The sequence below is a fragment of the Carassius carassius genome, chromosome 24 (assembly GCF_963082965.1).
Source record: "Carassius carassius chromosome 24, fCarCar2.1, whole genome shotgun sequence".
Lineage (NCBI taxonomy): Eukaryota > Metazoa > Chordata > Actinopteri > Cypriniformes > Cyprinidae > Carassius > Carassius carassius.
Window position 1 is genome coordinate 26025116 of NC_081778.1, and position 10872 is coordinate 26035987.

The 10872-nt window shown below is 36.3% G+C and overlaps 1 protein-coding gene across 1 annotated transcript; it reads left to right on the forward strand.

Annotated features, from left to right (window-relative positions):
- Positions 1-294: 294 nt before the first annotated feature.
- On the forward strand, positions 295-10872 carry LOC132103295 (N-acetylglucosamine-1-phosphodiester alpha-N-acetylglucosaminidase-like). Its single transcript, XM_059508280.1, has 11 exons — positions 295-479; positions 1860-2342; positions 4014-4153; positions 4352-4460; positions 4871-4999; positions 5085-5284; positions 5905-5952; positions 6116-6244; positions 6731-6862; positions 8113-8194; positions 9431-10872. Exons 1-11 carry the CDS (start codon positions 313-315, stop codon positions 9660-9662), a joined length of 1851 nt encoding a protein of 616 aa, XP_059364263.1. The 5' UTR covers positions 295-312; the 3' UTR covers positions 9663-10872.

The window sequence follows — 10872 nt, forward strand, 5'->3', positions numbered from 1 at the left end:
ATGTTTATACTGGATGTCATTGCAAACATCATGCATCCATGTATCCTTGAGCTGTACCTCCTCCTCTAGCGCGTGCGCCATATTACAGCTCCCCAGTAATCAAGCACTTCTGACAGTGCGTTCCGCGTTCGAATTAAGTTTCGTTTCAGAGTGAACCATATAATTTGCATGGCACTTAAAATATAACGGATTTTCATTTGAATGCAGTTTACATATTTGAAATGTTTAGCAGTTATTTGCGCTTACAGTGCGTGAAGAAATGATTGACAGAATAAAAATTTGGCGTGGTCATGTGATCCGCATTCGCATCATATGACCAGCACAGATGAAAGTCCTTTCACCAAAGAAAACGGATATAACCGGGACAGTAACTTGTTTTATTTGATTGTATTATACGTATGTCTTATGGCAACGTCGTCCGTGAATTTCGTTCAGGTTTCTTTGTTTTTAATATGTTTGTCCCAATGCAAAGACATCCGGTAAGGACGTGTATTATGTGTATTAGTTCGGCTATGATGATCAAACTCTCGAAGTTAAATGTTTTTAAGAATTAGGATATTGTATCCTGTTGTTCTTGTGTTTATGTATTTAGCAGTTTTGACTTATTTTGAAAATCTCTTGCAATTAGCTTATTGATTATAAAAAACGTAACATTAGAATAAGGTTTCGGTTTCACCCCTCAGTAGTAGGTGCACAAGAAAGAAAAAATATGTGGTTGCTTCTTTTGCTTCAATATTGACTTGTGTTTCTCCAAAATGCCTAAATTTAACACGCCATTTTTCCTGGTGTCCTCTACAGAAGACATGAATGAAAAGTATGCCTTATTTCATAAACAAAAAGTCATATTCCGATATGAAAACCCATAACATTTTTCTTAGATGTTTTTTTTTCTTTTTCGAAAATTAGCTATATTTAATATAAAATAATTACAAAATATTGACCATTCTCTCAATATCAGTCATTTCTTTAAAACACGGAGAAGGTTGTGTTTATGATCAAACCTCTAAACATTTGATATCCCTAAAAAACCCTAAATGTGTAAAAATGTGGCATGTATGGTCTCTTTAGAGAAATTCACTAAAATATAAAGTCACTGACTTGAAAATAATATCAACACTGTGCATCAACATGCAGAAACAATGTTATAAATAATATAACAAACCACTGCTTTATATCTGTTCTTCTTATTTTTTAAATTAAATTATAGATATTTATAAATGTTAAATATGTGTGTAAATGTTTATAATATGTAGTTTTACTAATGGTTTGGCAATCAGCATTTTTAAAAATAATTTTAATGTAACCTAAATGTAAGAGTTTAACAACAGCGCCCCCTGGTGTCTGTTTTTTTACCATTTACTATAATATAGAAACTTTGAAACAAATTGGCAGATTAGCAAATAGTTATTTTTAAGTATTATTGGCTAAACTAGTTTTCATTAGGTTTTGTGTACACACAGTACAGTACCACACTCCCAGCTAAATCTATAGTTAATTTGCACATTGATCAACCACATGCTGAACCCAGACTTGTATAAGGAATGTGCAATTCAAGACTCAGCATCTGCTACTTCTCAATAGAATTTTTACTCTTTGCTCAGATAATGTTGTCTTTAGTTTAGACTGAGAAGTATACAAAACAACAGGTGTCTTTCAAAGAAACGTGCGTATGAAAATGTGCTTACTCTGCTGAACAATGAACCACATTCACATGCTACTAAAGGAAGATGTAGGATCTAGGATAGGGACTAATTTTCTCTGAATCAACTAAATACATTCTCCAAGTTAACCTAACTAGCTTAACAAACACAATTTGCTCTTTATTTTTCTAATTTAACCAGAATGTTAATTTTCCACAGACATTCTTTGGATGATGACCTCTTGTTACCCTACACCAAATCCCATGGGCCATCTCATTCTCACCGCCACGTGAGGGACTGTCAGCCCATCGCTCATGGCAACGTAACCCACGAAACCTGGGCAGCAAGCAAAAACTCGAATTCTCCACTGTTCAAGTCAAATATATTCATCTCCGACATCACTGATGACTCTGGCGTTCACAGATGGGTGAGCGGCCACATCACAGAGGTGCACGACCCACTGAGATCTGTGTCTGTTCTGGAACCAGGAGGTCCTGGAGGGTGCAGGCGAAATCACACAGAGCTGGTGGAGCACACTGCCAAAACTAGAAAGTGCCTCATCGCCCAGAATGGAGGCTACTTTGACATTTTCAGCGGGCAGTGTTTTGGGAATATCATGAGTGATGGGAAACTGGTGAGAAACAGTGGAGGAATTCAAAATGCTCAGTTTGGCATCCGAAAGGATGGGACACTCGTGTTTGGGTAAGGACACAGCCCGAGGTCTCACTCTCACTCTCTGCAGTTTTTCTCCTGGCCTGTGTGATGTTGTGCAATACCACAGTGTTTGTTTTTGTGTGGAGTCCCAAGAAACAATAGAAAATTAAGCAAGTCTTTCCTGGATGGGTGCTGGTGTTCTTTTGACCTCGCTATAATTAAGCTGTGCTAAATCTGTATCACACCCTTAAAGGGATAGGTCGCCCAAAAATGAACTTTCTCTCAATATCTTTTCACTCTCATGTTCTTCGAAATCATATGATATTTATTTTTCTTTTGTGGAACACCAAAGATGATGTTTAGTAAAGTGCACTTGAGTGCACAGTAAGCACAAAGTGCTTTCCTTTACTGCAGGGTGCAGTAACAAACCTCAACCTAAATATGGGTGCAGAATTTGGAGGAAGTAAGTCATGGGATCAAAGGGCACGTAGAACATCTGTTTCCTAAAATAGAAGCTTTACAAAAACGTGGCAATATTGCATGACTCACCAGTGCTCTTAATAATAGGAAGTACTTTGGAACGTCATGTACCCAGAGTGTCTCAATTTCTCATTCATTTTGAGGTTAAGGGCCTTTAACCGGAATGTTCTGACGTTAGATAAGGTGTTTATATAGCATATTTGGACATTCACCTGGATGAGCTTTAAGGAATTCAAAACAGCCTAAATTCAATAAAGTATAAAATAGTACACATGGTCAGCCAGTAAACCAGGGATTATTTGTGTGTAATCCTTATCAAATCAAATGTTTATTTTTTTAAATGTGTATATATATTTTTTTTTTGTTTAGTTCAGTGTGTAATACAAAATTTTGTGACTTTTAGTTCATGCCTGATAGCTTTTAGTGTAGCATTATCAGATAAATGCATGACAGTCTGGCAAAACAGTTTTCATTATACAGCTTCGTTTTATTGAAGTAAATTCTCTTTCTCTCCCACCTCTCTGACAATAGGGCTATGGTGATATTTATACTGTCTTGCCTTTGCTAACCATCAGCATTTTTTTTTTTTGTAAAGGAAGTTGCTGGAATTTATGTTTTGAAAGTACCATTATTGCTTTAGATCTTAGTGTAGTCTGTCACGTGTGGTTTTACTGGGCTTTGATGTAATGTAAAGTTGTTATTATTATGATTTTCTTTATGCATAGGATGCAGAAGAATTGATTTATAATAGCATAGAATTGAATAAAAAACGTCAGTAAAGACGTTTATAATGTTCCAAATAATTTCCATTTCAAACTAATTCTGTTATTTTTTAACTTATTTTGAAAGTATCCTGTAATCCTAATATGTGGTGCAACTGTTTATATCATTCATGATAATAAGAAAGGTTTCTTTAGCATCTTATCATGAAGAATTGATGTGACAATGAAGACTGGAGTAATGGCTGCTGAAAATTTGCCACCACGAAAATAAATTATGTTTAAAAAGATATTAACATAAAAAAACAGCTGTTTTAAATAGTACAAATATTCCACACCTTTACTGTTTTTAGGAGATGCATCAACAACGGAAAGAAAATTGTGCCTATACAGCATATTATTGGAATGTCTTGATCAAAGACAGGATCTTTAACCAGACTTAAGAATAGATCTTTAACCATTAGGCTATACCATCTTATCTTTCTCTGTCTCACTTGCTCTATCTTGTGTATATTCTTAGCTATCTGTCTGAAGATGACATCCTGGATCAGGTAAACCCCTTCGTGCAGTTGATCAGTGGGGTGGTTTGGCTGCTGAGAAACGGTGAGATCTACATAAATGAGAGCATGCAGGCAGAATGTGACAAAACCCAGATGACCGGTAAGATAAGACAAGATTCCGTCTGAAGTATGAGCGTATGATAAGCTTGATTATCTGGCTCCCTAAAATTCCTCCCTATATCAGAAAAACTGTATCTTCAGCAGTAGTTCAGGTGCTCAGTCCTGTTGTTTTCAAACACATCTGTGCTCTGAGATTATGATATCAAATTCAGTAGGTCGTTGATCTTTTATTTTGCAGGAAAATTCCAGGACTTTGTGGACGTGATATCTGCCCGTACGGCGGTGGGTCACGATGCAGAGGGGAAACTCATCCTCTTTCATGTCGACGGTCAGACGCGTGTAAGAGGGTGAGAATGGACTTTGAACCTGAGCAGATCTCAGCTGTTCATGCTACAACACTAAATAACCCAGAAGGAACCTTTGCAAGATTTATTGCTCAAGAAAACATTGCAAAAGCAGAATGATTTTTTCCAATTTTTTCCAGAGTCACCATAATCATGATTTTATTAGCTTTTTATGCACTTTGAGTTGTAGTGTTACCCAAGGCTCCTTGCAACAAACTCATAATATATAGTTTCTTTTTCTTTCTTTTTTTTTGTGAAGATATATCAAACTGACGGACAGTAAAGACATTTATAATGTTACTAAAGATTTCAGTTTCAAATAAATGCTGTTCTTTTGAACACCCAGAGTTCTGGTACAGTTTAGTTCTTTCACTTTAGTTTAACATGTGATTATTGAACTCCTATCTCTGCAGAATGAACCTCTGGCAAGTGGCAAAGTTTCTGAAGGAACAGAATATCTTGAACGCTATCAATCTGGATGGAGGCGGCTCGGCCACTTATGTCCTCAACGGATCCCTGGCCAATTACCCTTCAGACCACTGGTGTGTACATGCAAAACTACACATTAACAAACAACAGTGTGCTGAGTTTGGCAGTTTTATCTCAACCTTTTTGCCTAAATTAAAGCGAACCTCCAAAGTGGCGATGTCCACGGGCCGTATCCACTGTACTGTGTGTTCATGAGAGGCTGTGCCAGCCAGAGGACTGCAGTGGACATGGGCACTGTGTGGAGGGCCAGTGCGTGTGCCAGGAGGGCTGGAGCGGCCCAGGATGTGCCAATCTCACATGCCAGGCTGAATGTGGAGAGCATGGGATCTGCACTGAGAGTGAGTCACTCTTGTACACTCCTGTATATCACAAAAGGACATTTATGGTCAAACTTTACTTGAAGCTTTAATAATTCTAACCACTGTTATAATACATAAAACATTCATTCATTGTTACACCTTGAGAAAATATAACACATTAATCCTTTTATTGTAATAGTTATGATCACAAGCATTATTCATCGTAACATTCATTATGTCTACTTTTCTGAATACATGACTAAGTAGCCATGTAATATAAGTAGCCTTGTATTAATGTATAACTGTAAGTTTAATAGAAAAAAAAAACACGACAAACAATCAATTTCAGAGGTAACAAGAAATCTGCAAATATTATAATGCATTTTAACTTTTAACTGGTTACAGTTATTTATGTAAATACATAATTAATGTATGATATAAAGTAAAGTGTTAATGACATTTGACATTGATTTGTTTAAGGCATGTAGCTTATACTGCATCCATTACATTAGAAGAAGCATATTGCTAAAAATAACAGATTTTGACAGATTGTTTGTAGTTAGTGAATGTTTTAAACGGAGAAAATGCTTTTGCATCAAAGGTGGTATTTAAGTTTTTTTTGATAACTCAAACTCTGTCTTATCCCTCTCTCTGAACAGATGGATGTGTGTGTGATTCTGGATGGATGGGTTTAAACTGTAGCCAAGGTGAGGGTAAATCTGACTGTCACACAGATTTGTACTATCAAATAAAGCTCTGAGTGGCTCTGTACTTGCGAGACCTTTACATTTGTTACAGTCAGTCAGCAGTGGTGATTTTAACTATTTTAAACCAATATGTTCATCTGAACTTTGTTTATACTCCTCACAGTATGTGCAGCAGGATACTATGGCGATGGCTGTAAGCAAACATGTGCGTGCACAAATGGAGACTCATGTGATCCTGTTCACGGATGGTGCACCTGTCCTGCTGGTCTCCATGGAGATTTCTGCGAGCAAGGTATGCGGTCTAATCTCAACCAGTTTTGGAATATATTAAGCAGATGCACATATTTAACATGTATGTGTCCTGAGGATTGAGTGAGTGTGCTCGAGTAAGGCAATGAAAACCGTGAGAGATATATTTCCAGGTAAATTAACACATTCTCAAATAAGCACAAAAAATATTTAACACACTCAAATATTAAGTGATGTGAATCTTAAATTGGATGAACAATTGTCCAGAACTTGAAACATATTTTTAGTCAACCCTTCTTAATTGCAATGCAATTGCCTTTAGTATTGCATGCAATGCTGTTTTAGATTTTGATTAAATATATCATACAAGACCAAAAATCATAATATTGCTGAGTACTGTAAGGAACAGCTTAAATCTCGAGTGTTCATCTACAGTCATGCCTAAGTAGGCAAGTGCCTTTATTTTGGAGCAAATTATCTCTACGAATAGATGAACATAATCATGTCTCTGCTCTCTTTGTTGTCCCAGAGTGCCCTCTTGGATTCTATGGGCTGAACTGCAAGCAGTCATGCCAATGCCACGACATGTGCACATGCAACGCTGTCACTGGAAGCTGCAACACCACACACCAAGGAGAGAGAAACATCAGCCTGCACAGAGGTGCTGTACAGATCTATTAGCACTCACACGACATGTAAAAACACATTCTCTGTGTGACATCTCTATAGATCAGTTTAATGTTCACACTTTATCAGCACATAACTCTCTCTGCTTATAGCTTCAGCCATCAGCATTCCTTATTGTCCTTCTATATATGTGTGTGTATGTGTCTGTCCACACTTCTCTACTGTGGAACGAATCATGCAAGTTGACCAAAATATTTCTCACCAGCCTTTTTCACTGAACTTTGGGGTGATTTTTTGTTTTACAAGGACTGTTCATTTAACCCACCAATTTATGGAAAATAATTATTAAAAAAAAAGAAAGATTTGCGCAAATTCCTTTGATAACAAATGTTCCTACAATCTGAAAAATTAAACCCTGAAGAAAAAAATATTGCCAATATAAAATTAAGATAATATAATATAATTGCCAATATAATTTTTTTTTATAGTAACACTTTTCTTTTTAGGCTTGAGTTTTTCAGACAGTTATTTCTAGTTAATTTGATTAATTTATTAGCATATTAAGTATATATATTTATTAAAATATAATCGATTGACAGCCAAAGTCTCTCACGATTTCTCGGTTGTGAATTTTTGGAACATACATTTTTGGTCTCTTTATTTTTAGCAGGGTCCCTGATCTTTGGAGTCTTGCACAATCTAATGCAGGCTTTCCAAAAGCTGCAACTGAATAATGGGGCAGTGCAAGCTGTATTAGACAGTAATGGGTGAAGAAATTTTTTTTAATTTTAAGGTTCAGAGAGAGTGTTGAAAATGGTTGTAAAAGCTAAATTATGATTTTTTTTGTTTGTTTGTGCTAATAGCTTGATTAAATATTATAATTGAACTTCAGGGGAAAAGGATAATAGATACATCTTAATATTTTCTTGATATATCTTAAATAATATAACATAAAAAAATAAGTTTCCATTATAAATTTTTTAGGTGTGGTCACATTTGCCTTTTTCAGCAAAAAACGAATACAAAGCTGCTTCTGACTTCTTGTCTGCAAATTTTTTTTTTCTCCACATTTTCAGTAATGTGACCGCACCTTCACTCTAGAGCCACATTTGAATAAAAAAAAAAAATAAGCCATTTCAGTTACCATAATACAGCACTGATTTACCCAAAAAAAGTTACATCTGAAGTTAGGAAAGGAGGGACAGGAGAAATATGCCTGTAAGGGAGTGTTATTGTCCTAACAAGGGATTTGATAAATTTTTTTTTTTTTTCACAATCTTTCAGCCGGTCACTGCCTGGCTGCCCAGATGTTGAGGGAATGGAGACAAGAGGAGGAAGCTCACGCTCCCAAACCCTATTTATCTGAGTAAGTGCTCCAAAACGCACCCAAACACACACACACACACACATATTGGCCAATATGTGTCCTCTCACTGCTTCTTGAGACATGGGACAAAGCATAACATTTTGTCAACTTTTAATTAATTACTATGTGTCAGAACTGTCAGATACGAAAGTGAGTTGCATGTAAAATATTTATTATGAATATTTACAACTCTAAAATACAATTACAATTTTAAAAAATTATTAATTTTGCATTTCACATATGCATTAAATGAAGCAGCTATTTTGTTTTTGTGGGGTTTCCAGTTGGTAATTAGTCAGAATCGGAATGAATCAGAATCTTAATGATTCCATTTAGAGTCCTACTCTAAATGGGGAAATATGTCTAAAAATCCAGAATAATTTCTTTACATTTTCTGAAAAAGAGCTATTGTGATTGACACAGAAATATACTTTAAGACCATAAAATAGTATTTTAATTAAACTAAAATATATATAAAAATAAAATTATATTTATATTATATATATAAATATATAATGTGTAAAATTGATATATATATATATATATATATATATATATATATATATATTCTAAAGAAATAAATAAACTATATATATTTTATATTATAAATATAAACTAAATATAAAATATACATAATATAAATATACTTTATTATAGATGTTTTAATCTATGTGAAATATTAAATTGTGGTCTGAGGACAGGTGGTTTTGCTAAAGTAAATCAATCGCAATGGTCCATTTGTGATAAGAACATTCTAGTGATCATCTCTGGTTCCTTTTCAGAGTGGAAATGTTGCTATTTTAAAAACCAAATGTCATGTACAATCATATGACATATTTTTCCTATGCCTTAAAGCCACAGTTTCCACAACATGAGAAAAAGAAATCTGTTATCTCAAACAACTTGTCATTTATACCATTCCCTATCTGCGTGTTTGAGTAACGTGATTATTGCCATGGAAATTTACTCTGACAAATTCCAGGCCCTTGTTTAACAGAACAGGCTTTCGGACAAGTCTGAACCAAGTGCCCCGACTGTACTGGTAAACAACTCTGCAGCAGCGGAGTGGCGCAGATGAATTTATTAGTCAGCTCGGCCTTTCACATGCAAGTCAGGGATTGTGTGGTGTTGCCATGGTTGCAGTCAAGTGCTTTGTGGAGGCTGTGGGCAGCAGCGGTGGAGTCAGAGGTCAAAGTGCAACTCCTCACCCTCAGAGTGTTTTGTTTATGTGTGCAGACAAAGCTGGCTGGTTATCTGCGCTATCCTGGCAACGTCGCTGCTGGCCAGCCTCGCCGGTAACCTTATCCAGACGTGCAGAAAATGCAAAGTGCGCGGGCAGAGGGCGGACTACTCCTACTTGCCGCTGGGAGAGATCAACGGGTCCGTGGAGAGAAGCAGAGGACAGGGGACAAAGTCTGGGACAGTTCTTTTTCAGAAAGAAGACTCGGACTCCCAAGACTCCTCATAATGTGACCGTGTTTCAAAATGTATGCATTTGTGCTGGTTCATGCAAATGTGCCATCCAGCGAAGCGCTAGCTAGCCAGAACAAGCCCTCATTAGTCTGAGGACGAGGAAAGGGTTTGTTTGTTCCTGCTGTGAATCAATGAGCTTTTGGAAGGGCCTCTTCATCTTTGGATTGGGTCGTCCAAATTGGCGATAATGGATATTGAGATGGGCGTTATCGTCCAAACAGCTGTCTGTGTGGCTAAGTGCATTCAGTCTGTAGACACCAGCTCAACAGATGCCAAATGCCTTGATAATGCAGTTTGACTGCATTTTGCACATTTCTTGTTTGTTTGAGAACACTTTCATAGTAGCTGCTAGCAACAGGTTTCTCATGTTACATCATTCACAGTTTAAAATACTGTTTCGTTGACCTCAATAAAGCTTTTCATTGTGGTCCTTAGGAGAGAGGAGAACCAAGAAAATGAACAATATCACCACACAGCCTTTTTATTGACAGGATGGCCCAGTTGTTCCACCTGTTGCCATAGGAACAGACAAGTTTTGAACTATGAACTCTTTTTGCCGAATCCTTCCTGCAGGAACTTGCCAAACTGCTGTTTTGAAACATAGTTTTATTGAATTATTTTTATTTTTTTATCTGCGGCACCAGAGGTCATTCAGTTTATTTTGATTCCACCCCATAGTCCTTTTGTTTCTGTAAACGCCTTGTCAGCTCCTTCCAGCCTTATAATGGTGCTGTTTTGTGTGTTGGCTTAGGCACTTGAAACCAGCCATAGAAACACATTATGTAAAAAATAATATAAAATAATCAAGGCCTGGATTGTTTTCACTCTCTAGGAAAGCAAGAGAAGGACATTTTGTCTGTGCTTAGCACAAAGTTGCTCTTTTTTTCTCTGTTCTCAAGCAGTGAATCTGGGCTTTTGGAAGAGATTTGAGAAGAAATGTTTTGTCTGGTTCTGTTTTAGCTCTGAAGCATGACGCAGATATTATGGAAGAGGAACATTTACTCAGGACTGTAGTTCCTGTGTTGTTTCCTGTTTAGCATTAAAATAGAATTAGGCTTGTCTTGTTTTAATAGTTTAAACATTTCAAAAGCAAACACAGAGACATGTGGAAGAATGAATCGCATTAAATCATCAAAACATTCCAGATCATATTAAATTACACATCAAATGAAATAAATAATAATACCCCCCCCCCCACACAAAAA